The sequence below is a fragment of the Pelophylax lessonae genome, assembly GCF_965119305.1.
Source record: "Pelophylax lessonae genome assembly, chromosome: 9".
Taxonomy (NCBI): Eukaryota; Metazoa; Chordata; class Amphibia; order Anura; family Ranidae; genus Pelophylax; species Pelophylax lessonae.
In genome coordinates, this window is record NC_138776.1 from 173,381,912 (window position 1) to 173,401,858 (window position 19,947).

The 19,947-nt window shown below is 40.2% G+C and overlaps 1 protein-coding gene across 1 annotated transcript in view; it reads left to right on the forward strand.

The window, feature by feature from the left end:
* BMPR1A (bone morphogenetic protein receptor type 1A) overlaps positions 1-1,611 on the forward strand; it is a 101,818-nt gene extending 100,207 nt beyond the window's left edge. Inside the window, exon 11 of the mRNA XM_082268346.1 lies at positions 1,184-1,611. Coding sequence (XP_082124472.1) covers positions 1,184-1,309 — 126 coding nt within the window. The 3' untranslated portion in view covers positions 1,310-1,611. The remainder of the gene's footprint in view (positions 1-1,183) is intronic.
* The last annotated feature ends 18,336 nt before the right edge of the window (positions 1,612-19,947 follow it).

Here is a 19,947-nt window from a genome sequence, read left to right on the forward strand (position 1 = left end):
ACATCTAAGTATGCAGGCATCCAGGGTAAAGCTGTCCACATAGACCATCTTCTGCACCACCGGCTGCTAGTCTGTAATCCTGACCGGGAAGACCACCCTGCAGTAAAGCGATCTGAAAGCGAGGGGCAGCATGGAAAGGATGACGTAGATGATGGTGCGGAGGATGGTCTATGTGGACAGCTTTACCCCTGATGCCTGCATACTTAGATGTGCCTGTTCCAATCATCAACCATGTGAATTGCTAAATGTTGTACCTTCATTAAATTTAACCATTTTGCTACACTTAGAGGCTCCTCTCTTCTCTTTTATACTCAGCTGTGACTTGAGGCTACTTGTATATCAAGACATCGCTTGTATATCAAGTCAAAATTTATTTGAAAATTTTGCTTGTCTTGCAAAGCGCTCTTAAACCAAGTTACTCTCAAACCAAGGTTTTACTGTATATATATATATATATATAAAGATTAGGTTGTGCATGCTTAGATTTTGACAAAATAAATGGAACCTACTAGCTGCCACCAGTGCTCCGAGCTGGAATGTTAATGTCAACAATGAGTAGCCAGTGGCACCTCCAGCACTGATTACACACTAATATTTTCATCTCCCCTTGAATGAGTCATTCAGTGCATACTCCATTGCTGCTTGATCGATTTATTTAGAAGTAGATGAAAACCTCCTTGGTATATAAATGGTGTCATGGCTAGCTATGATATTTGCATATTGGTGCAGAACAGTGGTGGGAGCCAGTAGGATCTGTGTATGCATGTAATAGTTGGCACATACCTTTACATGCATACAACATATGGTCAACTTCCAGCAAGATCCTGTGTAAATCATTACAGCCGTGTGAATTAGGCACCGCCTCATATACCTGAGGTTCATCTTTAATGTCTGCTATTTGTTTTTATTAGCTTGAAAATGCACATCTTTATGCTTAGTGATCTGTAAATAATGTATGAATAAAACCTAATCGGATTAGAGCTTCTGCTAAAATAGACATTTTTCTTGCATTTGATTGGGTAACAAAATCAAAACACTGATGACAATTGAAATATTCACATGTATTTTTATAGCAGCTTGTTTTTCTTCATCATAACTGGTTGCCTACACAGTGGATTATTTGTTTTTCTTTTCCTTTTCGTAATAATTATTTTAACATATTTTTTGCTTTCTCCCTCCTCAGTGCTTAAGAGCAATCTTGAAACTGATGGCTGAGTGTTGGGCTACAAATCCTGCTTCCCGTCTAACGGCCCTACGAATCAAAAAGACGCTTGCAAAGATGGTAGAGGCTCAAGATGTAAAGATTTGACAATGGGAATGTTGGCTCCAGCATTAAGACTCTGAATAGAGGGAGTAGGGTGTGTGCAGAGGAGGTAACTTTCCCTGTGGCACTCTGCAGGCTGCTAAATAATGACTTCATTCAGTACTGTGTGTATAAGGTGCAGAACGCATCTTCTCTTCATTGGGAGCTTCTGTGTACATCAGAACAGAAATATTTTTTCTTTTTATATTTTATCAAGACTTTTATCACAGTATAGTGGGTAATGAATTGCATGTTCAGATTATTTTGCTTTCTGTGAAAGCAGCATCCGTATAAAATCCATATTTTTTTTTTTTCCAGAAGAAACATGTTATCACATTGCCTTTATTATGTTTATATGGAAACCAAGAATCTTTGCTGGATATCATTTTTATTTTCATATTTTTAAGCTGTCCCGTTTTTTTTTTTTTTTGCGTGTGTACCCATTAAAATGTCAAGTCAATTCAACAGCAAGTGGTCTTTCATCAAAGAGAACTAAACCACAGGGATATTTTCTGGGGATTTTCTACAATATGGACGGTTATTTTTTTTTTTCTTTAAGTACGAGCCTAATATGTTCAATTCCTAATGGACTATAGACTGCTTGTATGAACTGGGATGGAAAGTTTGAAACCTTGAAATATCTGAATTGTTTATGAAATTGACAGTTTTATGCTGCTGTTGTCAGAATATAAACAGTCTATGAATTCTATGTACCATTATGGGCCCATTCATACTATGCGTTGCGCTGACACCCATGTTTTCATGCATTGAGGCATCCTGCATTATGGAATCCCATTCGCTTTGAATATACCGCCAGCACACCTCAATGCAAGAAAGTACATACCTGCTCCTTTTTTATTTTCAAACCAGAAGGAGCATGTGGTTCACAACCGTGTGCTACTGCAACTCACAGATCTGAATGAGCCCTAAAGGATTTTATTTTTAAATGGTAATTCAATTGCAAGATGTCCTTTGAGTCTTTGTGACTTTTTTTACTGTCTGTGTCCCTGCTGGGAAGATTTCTCCTCCCTTCCTGTCCTGGTGATGAGTTAAAGTCTCCCTATTGCAGACACCACCAACATTAAAGAGCTGCCAGAGGTTCTAACGTTTATTTAAAATAGATGTTTTATTGCTTTCATAATTCTCAGTGGAGAGATGCCTTGTCTTGATGACCACCATCACTGAGACAAAAACTGAGAAAAAAAATCTGCTCAGCGAGAACACAGACATCAATAAAAAACAGAGGGTCTAGCCCTGACCATCCTTTTCTCTCAAGTAAACCGTTTAAGCGGGAGAATTTTACAAACCGAAATTATTTGATTTTGTGCCAATAACACTACTTTTTATTAAGCCAAACCGTTATTTTTTTTTGTACTTTTTTAAGGTTTCACCAATTGAAAGTGATTTTTGTCTGCCAAACGAGTTTGTTTTCGCCTACAAATTAGGATAGCAATGAAATATAACATATTTATAAATCTGACAATCAGCAAACATTTACAGCATGTAAATCATCCAGGTGCATGTGTTTTAATGAGTGATTGATTTACCAGTGAATGTATGATGAAAGTACTTTCACTGCTTTATCAATATAGCCCATATTGTCAACATATTGTGCTAGTTGTTAGGTTGTCAAGAAACAAATCATGAACACCTGTAATTCCTAGACTTGTGATTTTTTTATTTTATTTTTTTCATAAATGAATTAGGTAATCGGAGAGGCAAGTACACTAATATTTTTAGCAGGCTCACAAGATGTTAAACGGAGAAATTATAAAAATGTGCCAGCCAAAAAAATGTGTACACAAACGATCTTAGGGGAAACTCCAGTTTTGGGAAACAAATATATATTCATAAGGCTTCATTCACACAGGCATATATATGTATTTCCTGCAGGTTCTTGCGGGCAGAGCTAGCAGAAGGTCCTGTGTAAACATGCATAATATCTGCAGATCTGTGCAGCCATGGAAGCAGCTGTGTCCTCTTTTTTTTTTTTTTTTTTTTAACGCATTTAAGTGCAGGGCACATTTTCATTTGTAGACACAGCTGTGCGTAAAGTATCATTGATTGCTGCAGTGCTGCATTTAGATATCTACAAAACTCTTGACTGTACTTATCTAAATGCTGCGTTTTAGACTCCCGTATGAATGAGCCTTTTAAGTGATGGTAAAGGCTTGTTGTTTTTTTTTTTTTATTTTTTTTTTTATAATAAACAAGTCATACTTACATGCTCTGTGCAGTGGTTTTGCACAGAGCAGCCCAGATCCTCCTTTTCTCGGGACTCCCTCCTGCCGAGTGCCCCCATAACAAGCAGCTTGCTGTGGAGGCAGCTGAGCAGGCATGCTCCTGAGCCACTGCTCTGCATGTCCATTCACACAGAGCTGTGACTCAGCTCCGCTCTCTCCTCCGCTCGCTACTCATTGGCTCACTGGCTGTGATTAACTGCAGCAGAAGCCAAAGGCTCCCGCTTTTGCCTTAGTCAATGAGGAGTGAGAGTCCCCAGGCTGTCGTCCACATTGCTGGATCACAATGGGGCTCAGGTAAGTATTCAGGGGACTGCTGCTTAGATGAGATTTTGTTTTACCTTAGTGTAAAAAACCTTGAGCCTTTTACAACCACTTAAAGCTACACAAACCGCTACACAAGCCATGTTATGTAAAATAATAAACGTTTGCTTTTGCCGTCATAGTGCAGTGTGAGCTCTGATTTATGCCCAAAAAAGTTTCTCAAGGGTGACCGTTCTCAAGTCTGTGTAGATAAGGGTATCCTAAAATCATTTAATTGCCGCACTGCCCCTCTCGTATATCTGCAGAGAGCTGGAGGTCAAATTATATTGCTTTCTGGTATTGTCCTTAGGCTTGCATCACGAGAAGCTTCATCTTCACCTTAACCTGCAAAAGATTTAATGGTGAACTAAACCCAAGAACAAAAATGTAATCTATTGCATTCAGCTGGTCCTTGGATGAGGTGGCTTCATTTGTTTAATTTTGTCAGGCTAGGAACATTTTTTCTAATGTTGATCTTGCTGGAAATGCTTTGTCCTTGTCACTTCCTTTGAGATGAACTGAAATCGCAATGTTATCTTCTAATAACTACTTAGCCCCTCCCCCCTACAGTGGTGGAGTTAGCATGGCTACCCAGGGACAGGGAAGTGTGTTGTTCACAGGTTTAGCAGGTGAAAAGGAAGCCGTCTAAAAATTGACAACTAATTAAACTACCACATCCAAGGGACTGGTAAGCTGCAATATTCTACATTTTGGTTTTGGGTTTAGAGGAGTTTAAGATTTTGAAATTAAATTTGCAGTCCTTGCAATGTATAAAGCTGTTCAACAAAATTGGAGTTTCATGTTCATCATACACGAATTTTATAGGCATATTTCTGTTTTATATAAGTAACTAATCATGCTAAACCCATGCCTTGGCAATCTGGCATTCAAGTGGATGTAAACCCAATCATTAAAATCTGATATAAGTGTTAAAGTGTATCTGTGGTCAAAAATTTAGAATCCTATATTTATTTTCATATTGATTCTCAATTTTATGCAACCTACTCCTAGTAATCTGAATGATCTTGAAGTTTGAAAAATCCCACACCTTTTTTTTGTTGAATTCCTTGACACGTGTTCACTATAACCTATAGGTAGGTAGTCAGACATTTCACAGAGCCTGCCTACTGAACTGCAGAGGTACTGAAATGAGGAGTCAGTATAGCAATCCCTTCTTGCAGGCAGCAGGGTACCATGGGATATGTAGTCCTTAGAAATGAATATAAACCAAAGGAATGCGCAGAAGCGAAGCATGCAGAAAGCTTTTAAAAGAGACGACCAGCAGAAAGACCGCAATCAAAACACGAAAAGAGATTTTTCTATGAAACCTATTTTGGAATGTCAGAAATAACTATTTGTTTTGGTATTGCAAAATAAAAGTGTATGATGGGGACTATTGATCCCCTTATAATCTTATTTCAAAAGAAGATTTTGATCTTTTCAAATCAACAGATCTTTTTTTTTTAAACACCTGATGATCCTACCATGAAGGTCTTTGACTAGGAACTTCTTATTGTGGGGTGACATCTGTTACCCAATTGTGCTTCTGCAATATCACCTTGTCTCCTGCACTATTGAGAGAGTGTCTCTGCCGATGTACAATGGTAGGCATGGTACACTCTTGTCAGTAAGCTGGGCCAGAGCAGTAATGTGCCAACACGGAAGTACATGCATGTAAACACTAAGTGCCTGAAAAAGCCTGGAGGAGTTCAGCAGGTCTAAAATGGGAAAATGATGCAGTTCAAACTAATTCTGATCTAGTTAGGGTTTAGATCTACTTTAGGTGATCCTGATTTAATTTGTGACCTCTATTTACTTCTATACTCATGCATACTAATACACTGTGAGCTGGGAAGGAGGGGAAATGGACCTATTTCGTTTTGTTGGAATGATTACTGCTCTTAGAGGATTACCCCTTTGTAGAATTTTAGCAGTGGTGCCATCTCCCATTTCCCACAACATCACAGCAACCACCAAACTTGACTAAGCATGTTTGTAGAGCCTCCAGAAGTTAGACACCGGATAGTCTGACAATAACATATGAGATTCTGGGTACTACTCTTTCTGTGCAGTCACTATATACTGTACAACATGTGCATGAGTAAAAGATCCACAGCTTCAGCTGAACATTTTCATGTATAAGGGGATTTAAAGTATTTTTTTTTTTTTTGTTTTTGGATAGCATGGAGACTGATTAGAACACATGTCAGTTTTTTTGCGGTCAGTGCCTCTTAGGATGATTTATCTACTTTTTGTCCTGTTTACCGTTATCATTGAAAGTAAAAATCAAAATATTACAGGGTTAAGCCTCCAATGGGGACATGTTCTAGTGACCTGGGGGGGGGGGGGGGGGGAGACACACACAAGTAATAGGAGGGAAATATTCCAATGGGGACACTAGTTCTGGTTACCTGGAGGTCCCTATGGAATTCCCTTTATTTGCATGAATTTCTACTCCCTGTTTTGTTTATGAAGTCAATGGTACACAGAGGGCAGAAAAAAACCCATAGTGTGTATGCATCCTATAAACATATTCTTTTAAAATGCTTTTGATAGATTTCTAGAATGTCAACATTATTGAAATGTATTTTGCTGAATGTTAACAGGCTTTATCCACTTCCGGACCGCCCGCCGCAGTTTTACATCGGTACTTTGGCTTTAAATACCGGTGTTATGGCAGCAGATGGCTGCCATAACCCTGGTATTTTCTTACAGGGCGGGCAGTCCTCTTTTCATGGCAGATTCGCTGCGGGATCACTTTTATGGGTGGTAGGAAAGATCGATTCCTGGTCGTTTTCCCCGCTTACCGGAGCTGTCAGTAGCGGAAAAAAAGGTCCGGTCTATGTCCCAGGCAGGAAGTCGAGTGAGGGCAAGATGGCTCTCTCTCAACTCTATGGCCCTGGAGGACCGCAGCAACGTCCTACTTCTTTCCAATGGCCAGAGCGACGTCATACCTTCATTCCAACAGCCTTAACCACTTAAGCCCCGGAAGATTTTACCCCCTTCCTGACCAGGGGGTATTTTGCGATTCGGCACTGCGTGACTTTAACGGACAATTGCGCGGTCGTGCGACGCTGTACCTAAACGAATTTGACGTCCTCTTTTTCCCACAAACAGAGCTTTCTTTTGGTGGTATTTGATCACCTGTGCGCTTTTTACTTTTTGCGCTATAAACAAAAAAAGAGCGTAAATTTTGCAAAAATAACAATATTTTTCACATTTTTTTTATATGAAATCCCCCCCCCCCCCCCCCCAAAAAAATTTAAAAATCAATTTTTTTTAACATTTTCGGCCAATTTGTTTTATGCTACATATGTTTGGTAAAAAAAATCGCAAAAAGCGTATTTTTATTGGTTTGCGCAAAAGTTATCGCGTTTACGAACAAAGGGAAAGATTTTTGTCATTTTTGTTGTTTTTTTTTTTTAACGCGTAATGGCGGCGATCTGCGATTTTTTTTTTTTTTTTTTTTTTTTTTTTTGCGGTACTGCGACATTGGGGCGAACAGATCGGACCCTTGACTGACATTTTTGACACTTTTGGGGTTACCAGTGACATTTCTACAGTAATCAGTGCTATACATATGCACTGTTACTGTAAAAATACACTGGTAGTGAAGGGGTTAACTTTATTTGGGAGGGAGGGGCTGTGTGTGTCCCTAGGGGCTTGCTTTCTACTGTGATTGGCTGTGGCTTGAGCTGTAAGGACACTTATCAACGGATCTACATAGTAGATCCGTGTGATCAGTGTTTTTACACCGAGGAGAATGACAGGTGGCTTGTTTACACAAGCCGCCTGACTTTCTCCCTCTCCCCCGACGATCGCCGAGTGACCGGCGGACATCGGGTCCGCCGGTCACACGCGCGGGGGGGTCCGTGACCGCGCGGGAGCGCGCGCTCGCTCCCCAGAGCCTCACAGGCTAGCGACGTAGACCTACGTCGCTTTGCCTGTGCAGGGCTGACTGCCGACATAGATCGGCGTTAGGCAGTCGGCAAGGGGTTAAAGGGCCCATTTTTTCATGCTGAAAAAAATACTTTTTTTTTTTTTTTGCTTTTTAAGTGTAGATGTGAGTTGTGAGGCCTTTTTGACCCCAGATCTCAAAATAAAGAGGACCTGTGCTGCTTATTTCTATTATTAGGGATGTTTACATTCCTTGTAATAGGAATAAAAGTGATCAATACAATTTTTTTTAAAGGGACAGTGTATAAATAAAAGGTAAAATAGGAAGAAAAAAAAAAAGTAAAGCGCCCTGTCCCTCTGAGCTTACGTGCAGAAGCGGAATGCGTACATAAGTCTGCCCACATATGAAAACGGTGTTCAAAGCCACACGTGCGGTATCGCAGTGATTGTTAGCATGAGAGAAATAATTCCAGCCATAGACCTCCTCCCTAACTCTAAACAGGTAACCTGTAGAAATTGTTAAAGTGTCGCCTATGGAGATTTTTAAGTACCATTGTTTGTCACCATTCCACGAGCGTGCGCGCAATTTTAAAGCCTGACATATTGGGTATCTATTTACTCGACGTAACATTCTTTCACATTTTAGAAAGAATTGGGCTGAGTTTCCGGTTTTTCTTTTTTTATTCTTTTTTTATTCATAAAAATTTATTTTTTCCAAAAAATTGCATTTTGTAAGACCGATGTGCAAATACGGTGTGACATAGTATTGCAACTATCTCCATTTTATTCTCTAGGGTCTCTGCAATTAAAAAATATAATGTTTAGGGGTTCTAAGCAATTTTCTAGTAAAACCTATTGATTTTAACTTAAATAGCAAGTGTCAGAAATAGGCCTGATCCTTAATTGGTTAAAAAGCTCTTATTTAAAAAAATGTAATCCTGGTTGGGTTAGGTGGGAATGCTATTTGTGTAGTGAAGGCTGCTCGAACTACTCCTTTTATTTACAATTTCATAAATCATGCATCACATGCTGTTCTAACCCACATAAGCTATGTCCCTTCCATGCTTCCCTTTTTAAACAAGGATTAGACAACTTGTCATTCCTGCACAGAGTAGCAGTTTCACAGATTTGCTTACGCCTGCTATGCTGTATTATTTTCTAATCCAGCTGCTCTGGAGGTGATGGATGGTTAGCATGCTTCAAAAAAATGCCTATAAATGTAGGAGCGGATAGAGTTCTTACATTACCCATTTATAACAAAAAGAAACATTCTGGATAGGCAGCATGATGTTCCTTTATGGGTGTAAAGGGTGGATGGAAATAGGAAAACTGTTCCTCGGGTGTTTACTGCAAAGGTAAATCTGACAAGAGTCTGCAAATATGCAATGTGCAAGTCTGCACTGCAAAGACGTTTTTATTACAGCTTTCAGCAGCACATTTTTTATATTATAATTCAATGTTTTGAGGCTTTTGAAATTAAATTAAAAAAAACAGGACATGTGGGCTTCAAGTGAACTTGTCAGTCTTTTAAAAACTTTTTTTTGAGTGAAAAGTTCTGCTTGTCATTAGGTAGTGTCCAGATTACCCTCCTCCGGGCACTTGTTAAACTGGTTCGTTTAAGGATAAGTTCACTTTAAAAAACAAAATGCACATTATTTACAGGTAAAAAAATGTGCATTTTTTTTTTTTTTTTGAGCCTGTAAAGCATTGCATCAGTGATCAACAGATCACTGGTGCCATGCAGGTCTCCTGCAGATAATTCTGTACATCGGTTTGTACATCCAGTATCGGCAAGCAGATACACTGACCGGAAGCATCAATATACTACCACTGTGCTCCACAGCACCATGGTAGTTCATTGAGAACTACAAGCCGACCTTTTCAAAGGATGTCGAGACTTGTAGTTTACACAAACAGCTGATTTCAAAAAGTGACAGCTAGTACGGGGAGCTTCTCCCCATACTGCTGTCCCAACGAGGCGGGAAGTGGGCAGCATCTGCAGCATTGGGAACATGTTGCATGTTCCACCCTAAAAATGGGTGGAACATGTAACATGTTTCAAAAGGTGAAATAATCCTTTAAAAGGACAAGCATGTAATTTCTTTCTCGTACAATAACGATTTAAGTACAGTATTCATCTGTAAAAAATTGAGTGACCAAGACTGTGCATAGTTGGAAACAAAAGAATACATTGCAATACATTTCATCGCAGGAAGTTGTATTCTGTCTTAGGAGAATTTTTGTTAATCTAGTAACCTATTGTTTTTCGATATGAGACTAACCTGCAAAAAACAAACTGGATGATCATTCTTCCGATTTTCTCATTGTGTGTATGAGGCTTTAGTCCTTTAATTCTATGACAAAGCCCTGCCCACTCAATTTCTCTTCTACAATAAATGCGACCTTATTGGCCACTGAGATACTCTTTCATTGGAGTAGGGAATGAGAGACAGACATGGCAAAATCCCAAAGTCAGGGAACTTTACTTTTAGTAAAAAAAAAAGAAAAACTTTTTCAGAGGGGCACACCCAGCGGGGTATTTCTAGCCAATGAAGGTAAAAACGGATATGTATATGTCAGAACTTTTAAGCCCTGTACACATGGGCCGAATGTCAGGCAGCATTGGCCAGTTCAATAGAAACTGGCCGACATTCGGCCCATGTGTACTGCATCTAGTCTGACAGAAGGCTTCTGTGGAAGGTGCATGACCAAAAAGGTATGCTGATCAGGGCTCTCAGCCATTGCTGACCGGAGTATTCTGGCGGGGGGGGGGGGGGGTGTTGTCGTGTCCCCCTGTCAGCACACAATAGAACTAGGGAAGATCGCTGTACTAATATCGGATTTGTTAGTACAGTGGCTCCGACCTGAGCTGTCAGTTTTTTTTTTTTTCGTTCAGTCTGCTGGGTTGAATGAAAAAGAAACTAGCAGTGTGTACTAGGCTTTACAAGGTTATGGCTGATAGGTTTGCTTTAATAATGCAAAGAAAGTAGCAATTGTAGACCAGCTACCAACGTTGATTTCTACATTTTGCACATAGAGCAGAATTTGTTTTGGCATGTTGCACATTGCACTTTTTGTCAAAGCCCAACTTTAAAAAAAAAAAAAATGGATACATTTGGATTATCTACAGTTGTCCTTAAATGCTGTATAGAATCCTGTTTTGGTGAGTTCACTTTGCTTCCTGTCCAAAGTTGAAAAAACAATTTTGGTTGCAGTTGATCTTTGAGCCAAGTCTGTTTTGGATGGAGTACAGTGTGTTCATATCAGTATTCGAATTCCTGTACTAAACCATTTTCAGTATCTACTTATCTCCTCTGTCACTCTGTTGTGTACAGTAATGAGCCGTTTTGGCCAATTAAACATCATTTTCTTTAAATATCTAAGAATTGATTAAAGGCTTTAGATTTGGCTGAGCTGTTCTATTCTAAACATTTTTGCCAATTGATTTTTGCCATTGTTTACATTTTGCTGACCTGAAAACCTATATTCTCTAAAGACACTTATTCTCTTCCGTCCTAACACAATTGTGGTCGAAAGCTTGCATCTGTTGACTTGCCTTAAAATGTGATTTCAGTTTTTACAAAAGAATAAATGTTTGATGCAATTTTGTATCCAGAGAAAACCAAACGTATATGGGACTGCTACCATAACTGTTCTTTTTGGTTTAATTACAAATTATCTTTTCTACAATCTATCTTTTTTTTTTAGTATTCAAAGGAATTTTTGTTATGTCCTGTGTATTAATGTTACTCATTCAAAACTGAACTCCAGGTATTGTTTTTATTGCATATTTACATTGGACCCGTTTGAACCAATGCAAGTATGCATATCCCATAACTGATGGGTCACTGGGGAAGCCGCTACACTGTAGTAGCGAGTGCTATTATGGTGATGGCCACAATCTTTACAGCCCTGTGCCAAGCAGCTTGCACACTGACTACAATAGATCACTTGATCAGCACTTAAGCCATTTACAGAACATCTGTATTTATTTTTTAATTGAATACAAGGCCTTCTCTGATTGGACAAAGTGGAGAGCAGTTTCTGCAGCAGCCCCAAAGGTATAAGATATGTTTACACTGGCCCATGCTGGACCAGTGTAAGTATGCAATAAAGATCATACCTGGAGTTGAGCTATAATGTAAGCTGTTAAACATGGCCTTTGAAAACCTCTAAAATGTCCCCAATACTAGACCAATGACCCATTTGTACACCTCTTGAGCAAGTTTTTTTTTTTGTTTTGGTTCCTTATGTCCTAACCTACAGGGATCAAAGGGAACATTCATTCACCTGTAACTGTTATGTCCTAATGTACCAATGTCTGACCTGAACTGTGTATTATGTATACAGTAAGATAAAATTGTAGGTAATATAGTAAGTGTAAATAGTTAAGAGAATGATAACATAAAACAGTGGCTATACTATTATGATATATATATATATATATATGCCATAAATGTAGAATAACCTTTCAAAATGTAACACTAAATGTATTTTGTACAGCATCTGGTTTCAAAGGTGCCTTATATTAAGTTTACCATAAATTGCTTTGTTCTGTACACAGATTATGTCCAATGTATCATTTCTAAGTAAATAAGCTTATTTTAGTAATTGTGTGTCTGGTATGTTTTCATTAATCTCTTCATTAAGCCACAGGGATAATCTGTTCACTATGGGCAACACTGGGCAGGCCTGCTTTCTCTTAGACACTTGGTGAGACTTATTTTAAAGGCTTGCATTCTTGCATCACTGATAGCTGAGCTTTTTCCCTGGTTTAGCCCTATTCAGATTTGGCATGCCAATAGTGAAAAAGTGGTGATAAACAGAACATTGCAATGGAAGGTCTACTGTCAAAACGCTAACTTCGGTAGTCTGTTAAAAGTAAATCTGTCAACAAAAAAAAGTGGCTGCCAGTACTGACCTTCAGAAATGTTAAAGCAAAATACATCTAGACAACTAAAATTTCAGGCGCAGGCCTAGAACAAACATCTGCAAATGAAAGGTGGAGAGAAGTCCTATTTATTACTGTACATGTTCTGGGACAGTTACACTATGAATCAAAGGCAACAATTAACGTAAATGACAGACAACTAACATTTTTATTGGTAGCCTACATAAATTTTCCCTTCACAGGTCACCTTTAAAGTCATTATTTTAATAGAAAAAAAGACTTTACAAACATGTTCCACTTACCTGCTCTGTGAAGTAGTTCTGCACAGAACAGCCGGATCCTCCTCTTCTTGGGTCTCTCTTTGGCTCTCCTCGCCTCTCCCTGCTGTTGAGTGCCCCCACAGCAAACAGCTTGTTATGGGGGCACCCGAAGCTGTGCCGAAGCTCCATGTATCCATTCAGACAAGGAGCTGCCATTCAGCCCGCCCCCCTCTCTCTCTTGATTGTCTGAGTTTGACAGCAGCGGAGCCAGTGGCCCTGCTGCTGTGTCTTAGCTAATCAGGAGAGGGAGTCCCTGACAGCTGAGGCACTCATGGGCATCACTGGATAGGGGGGTTCAGGTAAATATTAGGGTGGATACTGCACACAGAAGGTTTTTTTTTTTTTTTTTATTCTCTTAATGCATTGAATGTATTAGGAGAACCTTCTGACTGTACAACCCCTTTAAAGAATAGCCAATTTTATTGCTCTCTGTACCTGTGACTGAAGCGGTGAATTAGCTCTTACTTTCCCTCTCCAGAGCCCATCTGATGTGCACTGTAAATATTTGACCAGGAGCTGATATTTTTTTTTTTTTTCCCCATTTGCACATTCCCTTTTATTCCCTTTTATTCCTTTTCATTCCTTTTGTAAGTTATAATGGGATCCATCAGACCAGGGGGGCATTTAGAATGTATAAAATCCAGGTTGAGAGAAATTCTCGGCAGTTATAAGGCTACCGATACCATGTGCCACATAGCAAGGTTGGGGCCAAAAGGTCTGATGCTGAAAGATAAGGGCATTTTAAAAGCAGCGCTGTAAGGCTTGGTCCCATGGGCTTCAACTTGTATAATAGAAGTGTAAACCGCAAGCTTTTGTGACGCTTTTGAGAAGCTTGCTTGAAGATTTTAACTACTTGCCATCCGCCCTACAGCCTATATACGGCTGCAGCGCTGACTCGAATTTTCGGGAGGCCGTTTTTAAACGGCCTCCCAGTGACACGCCCCCCGCGCGCTCCCGCGAGCGCGCAGCGGGGAGAATCTGTGTCGGCCGTGTCCCTTGGACACGGCCGATCACAGATCGTGGTGAATGGCCAATCACAGCGGCCATTCACCACGTGATCGGATCATCCAATGAGAGATGATCTCATATGTAAACATATGAGATCATCTCTCATCGCCGGCGCTCCTTCCTCACACGGAGCCTGCAGTGTGAGGAAGGAGGGAGAGCTGCACAGCGCCAGGGACAAAGAGACATGTAATCAGGGCACTGATCACCAGTGCCCTGATTACTACAAGGTAAAAAACATACACAGTGCCCCCCCATCAGTGCCCACAGTGCCCGCCATCAGTGTCCTCATCAATGCCCACAATCAGTACCCATAGTGCTGCCAGTCAGTGCCCATCAGTGCCTGCTCATCTAGGCACTGATAAGCACTGACTGGCAGCACTATGGGCACTGAGTGTGGGCACTGATGGTGCTGCCCATCAGTGCTCATCAGTGCTGCCCATCAGTGCCACCCGTCATTGTCCATCAGTGCCATCCGCCAGTGCCCATCAGTGCCGCCTCTCAGTGCCCAGCAGTGCCGCCCGCCAGTGCCGCCTCTCAGTGCCCAGCAGTGCCACCTCAGTGCCCAGCAGTGCCACCTCTCAGTGCCCAGCAGTGCCGCCTATCAGTGCTCATCAGTGCCCCCTATCAGTGCCACCTATCAGTGCCGCCTATCAGTGCTCATCATTGCGGCATATTAGTACCTCCTCATCAGTGCCCATAAGTGCCACCTCATCAGTGCCCATAAGTGCCGCCTCATCAGTGCCCATCAGTGCAGCCTATCAGTGCCCATCAGTGCCGCCTCATCAGCGCCCTTCAGTGAAGGAGAAAAATTTATTTTCAAAATTTACTCACAGAAAATAAGAAAAACTTTTTTTTTTTTTCAAAATTTTCTGTCTTTATTCTTTTTTTTTTGTAAAAAATAAAAAACCCAGAGATGATTAAATACCACCAAAAGAAAGCTCTATTTGTGTGAAAAAAATGATAAAAATTTCAAATGGGTACAGTGTAGCATGACCGCGCAATTGTCAGTCAAAGTGTGACAGCGCTGAAAGCTGAAAATTGGCCTGGATGGGAAGGGTGTTTAAGTGCACAGTAGGCAAGTGGTTAAAGCACCTTTCAACTCCTATTTGGAAATGTTAAACACATCTTTATGAAAGTGCTGAATTTAACCACTTGAGCTCCAATAGGTTTTGCCCCCTTCGTGACCAAGCATTTTATTTTGCTCTTTAGCACTGCACTACTGCAGCTGGTAATTTCTCTCATTTCTATCTAATTTCCATAATTTTATATAATTTTTTTACACAAATAGAGCTTTCTTTTGGTGGTATTTGGTCAACGCTGCATTTTTTTGTTTTATTATATAAACAAAAAGACTGAAAATTTGGAACAAAAAATTATATTTTACTTTGTTATAAAACGTATCCAATACAAAAATAAACACATTTCTTCATAAATTTAAGTGAAAATGTATTCTGCTATGTGCCTTTGATAAAAAAAAAAAAATCCCATTAAGTGTATATTGATTGGTTTGCGTGAAAGTTCGGATCTATAAACGATGGTGTATATATATTGGATTTTTGTATATATACAGGTCCTTTTCAAAAAATTAGCATATTGTGATAAAGTTCATTATTTTATGTAATGTACTGATAAACATTAGACTTTCATATATTTTAGATTCATTACACACATCTGAAGTAGTGCAAGCCTTTTATTGTTTTAATATTGATGATTTTGGCATACAGCTCATGAAAACCCAAAATTCCTATCTCAAAAAATTAGCATATTTCATCCGACCAATAAAAGAAAAGTGTTTTTAATACAAAAAAAGTCAACCTTCAAAAAATTATGTTCAGTTATGCACTCAATACTTGGTCGGGAATCCTTTTGCAGAAATGACTTCTTCAATGCGGCGTGGCATGGAGGCAATCAGCCTGTGGCACTGCTGAGGTGTTATGGAGGCCCAGGATGCTTCGATAGCGGCCTTGAGCTCATCCAGAGTGTTGGGTCTTGCGTCTCTCAACTTTCTCTTCACAACATCCCACAAATGCTCTATGGGGTTCAGGTCAGGAGAGTTGGCATGCCAATTGAGCACAGTAATACTATGGTCAGTAAACCATTTACCAGTGGTTTTGGCACTGTGAGCAGGTGCCAGGTCGTGCTGAAAAATGAAATCTTTATCTCCATAAAGATTTTCAGCAGATGGAAGCATGAAGTGCTCCAAAATCTCCTGATAGCTAGCTGCATTGACCCTGCCCTTGATAAAACACAGTGGACCAACACCAGCAGCTGACATGGCACCCCAGACCATCACTGACTGTGGGTACTTGACTTCAGGCATTTTGGCATTTCCCTCTCCCCAGTCTTCCTCCAGACTCTGGCACCTTGATTTCCGAATGACATGCAAAATTTGCTTTCATCCGAAAAAAGTACTTTGGACCACTGAGCAACAGTCCAGTGCTGCTTCTCTGTAGCCCAGGTCAGGCGCTTCTGCCACTGTTTCTGGTTCAAAAGTGGCTTGACCTGGGGAATGCGGCACCTGTAGCCCATTTCCTGCACACGCCTGTACATGGTGGCTCTAGATGTTTCTACTCCAGACTCAATCCACTGCTTCCGCAGGTCCCCCAAGGTCTGGAATCGGTCCTTCTCCACAATCTTCCTCAGGGTCCGGTCACCTCTTCTCGTTGTGCAGCGTTTTCTGCCACACTTTTTCCTTCCCACAGACTTCCCACTGAGGTGCCTTAATACAGCACTCTGGGAACAGCCTATTCGTTCAGAAATTTCTTTCTGTGTCTTACCCTCTTGCTTGAGGGTGTCAATGATGGCCTTCTGGACAGCAGTCAGGTCGGCAGTCTTACCCATGATTGCGGTTTTGAGTAATGAACCAGGCTGGGAGTTTTTAAAAGCCTCAGGAATCTTTTGCAGGTGTTTAGAGTTTAGTTGATTCAGATGATTAGGTTAATAGCTTGTTTAGAGAATCTTTTCATGATATGCTAATTTTTTGAGATAGGAATTTTGGGTTTTTTATGAGCTGTATGCCAAAATCATCAATATTAAAACAATAAAAGGCTTGCACTACAGTTGTGTGTAATGAATCTAAAATATATGAAAGTCTAATGTTTATCAGTACACTACAGAAAATAATGAACTTTATCAGAATATGCTATTTTTTTTAAAAGGACCTGTATATATGTTAGTAATGGTGGTGATCAGCGACTTATGGTGGTATTGTGATAGTGCAACAGACAATCTGAGAGGTAGAAAATTGGCTAACTGGCACTGACTTCACCATTGACACTAATGGTGATCAGTGATACTATACACTGTCCTAATGAGACTGATTGGGAAAGGGTTAACATCTTGGGGTAATCGAGGGCTTAAGTGTGTGCCTAACAAGTGGTAATTTGTACTGTATTTTACTAAAAATCTGTTATTTCTCCATGCTTTGCAAATAGACGAAACCAAGATATTGTCTCCTCTGTACAGAGACCTGTGGTGTTTGTCACCACAGGGCTCTTGGATGTGAATTGCAACAGCCAATCGCAGCCATAAATCATTGGCCGGGACCTGCTGACACAATCCCGCTGTGTCCAGTTGCTTGCGCCCTGAAACCTGAAGAAGGCAGTGACCTACAGGTACGTCATTGTGCCTGTACAAGCCGTCTATCTACTCGGTGGATTTTGAGCAAATTTCAAGTGGTGCTGAAGCCTACTACCAACTTTAACCATTTAAAGACCAGACACTTTCACCCCCTTCCTGCCTAGGCCATCTTTCAGTTTTCAGCACGGTCACTCTTTGACAATTACTCAGTTATGCTTCAGGGATGGGAAATGCTTCAGATCAACCGCAAACACACTGCAAAATATTACATGGGCAAAGAGTTTAAAAGGCTGATTATAAAACCTATGTGGCTCAAGTCCAACATTAAAATGGTTATATATAATAAGAAAAGAGCTTTTAAAAATAAAAAAATGAAGGAACACTATCATTTAAAAGATACAAAGAATATAACCGTATGGAAAAAAGTAATCAAGGCTGCAAAAATTTAAAATGAACAGAGTTGGACAAATGCCAAACAATTATTCGATTATCTTAAGGTTAGGTAAAAAGGTCAGGTCTGAGCATGTATGGGCCCTTTACTAGATAGTTTTGGGTTTGTTACTGGGGACATAGAGAAGGCAAATGTTTTCTATAGCTTCTTCATCTCTGTATACAAATAAAAAACAAAGGCTCAAAATTGACATGGTTCAGAACAGTTAATTTTGACGTCAAATTTCGATTTAGTTTTAGTCAGTCTTTTGACTAAAATGCCATTTAATTTTAGGCTTTTTTTTTTTTTTTTTTTTTTTTAGTAATTTGAATTGTTTTATTCAACTAAATCCAGTCCAGTGTCCAGTACATTTCAATCGACTAAAATGTAATGGGTTTAGTTAAATTTGTAATGCATTATTTAACCACTTGCCGACCGCCGCACGACTATCTACGTGGGCGGTCAGCCCCTCACAGGCAAAGTGACGTAGGTCTACGTCGCTCGCCTGTGAGGGTTTAGGGAGCGAGCGCGCGCCGCCGGAGGCGCGCTCCCGCGTGGTCACGGACCCCCCCCGTGCGTGTGACCGGCGGACCCGATCGCCGCCGGCCACTCTGCGATCGGCGGGGGAGAGGGAGAAAGTCAGGCAGCTTGTGTAAACAAGCTGCCTGTCATTCTCCTCTCTGTATGAGAGATGATCACATGGATCTACTATGTAGATCCATTGATCACTCTGCATACAGTTGAAGCCCCAGCCAAATCACAGTTAGAAGCACGCCCCTAGGGACACACACAGCCCCTCCCTCTCAAATAAAGTTAACCCCTTCACTACCAGTGTATTTTTACAGTAACAGTGCATATATATAGCACTGATTACTGTAGAAATGTCACTGGTAACCCCAAAAGTGTCAAAAATGTCAGTCAAGGGTCAAGTACCGCAAAAAAAATCGCAGATCGCCGCCATTACGCGTTAAAAAAAAAAAACAACAAAAATGACAAAAATCTTTCCCTTTGTTAGTAAACGCAATAACTTTTGCGCAAACCAATCAAAATACGCTTTTTGCGATTTTTTTTTACCAAACATAGGTAGCATAAAACAAATTGGCCGAAAATATTAAAAAATTTTGATTTTTACATTTATTTTTGGGGGAATTTCATATAAAAAAAAGGGAAAAATATTGCTATTTTTGCAAAATTTACGCTCTTTTTTTGTTTATAGCGCGTGATCAAAAAATCGCACAGGTGATCAAATACTGCCAAAAGAAAGCTCTGTTTGTGGGAAAAAAAGGACGCCAAATTCGTTTAGGTACAGCGTCGCACGACCGCGCAATTGTCCGTTAAAGTCACGCAGTGCCGAATCGCAAAATACCCCCTGGTCAGGAAGGGGGTAAAATCTTCCGGGGCTTAAGTGGTTAAGCATTTCTCTAAAATTTCCAAACTCCTACTCCTGGAGTAAAAGTCAAATATGTTCTTTATGGTATTAAGGTTTGTACGTGCATTAGACACAGATTTAGCCGTTGTGATATATAACATTTTTTATAAATCGAAACAAAGTTTCATAAGCAAAGAAAATAAAAAAATAGCTTTTTGACAAACTTTAAAATATATAAAAAAAAAAATAACAGCTGCAAACTTTATTGGCCATAATGCCACCGCACATATTACTTGAATATATTACCAACATTAAATATTAGGGAAAGCCTTTTTTTTTTTCCTTTTCTTTCAGCGGCTTAGTAGATGCCCCCTACTTTTTCTTACATGGTAGTCTAATAGATGTTTAACATCCTCCCGCTGGATGTATGGTAAAATGACAGCGGCTGGGATCCCCTCTTGTTCTGGGCCAATGTCATATGAGGTCACCCCCAGTGTCCCCAATCTCGCGTGCCCATGGTTGTGTTGTGCCCCTAAGACACGCCATGACCCCAATTTTAAGTAAAGAGCCGAAGGTGCAGTTCTTTACCCATGTCATGGTCGGTGTC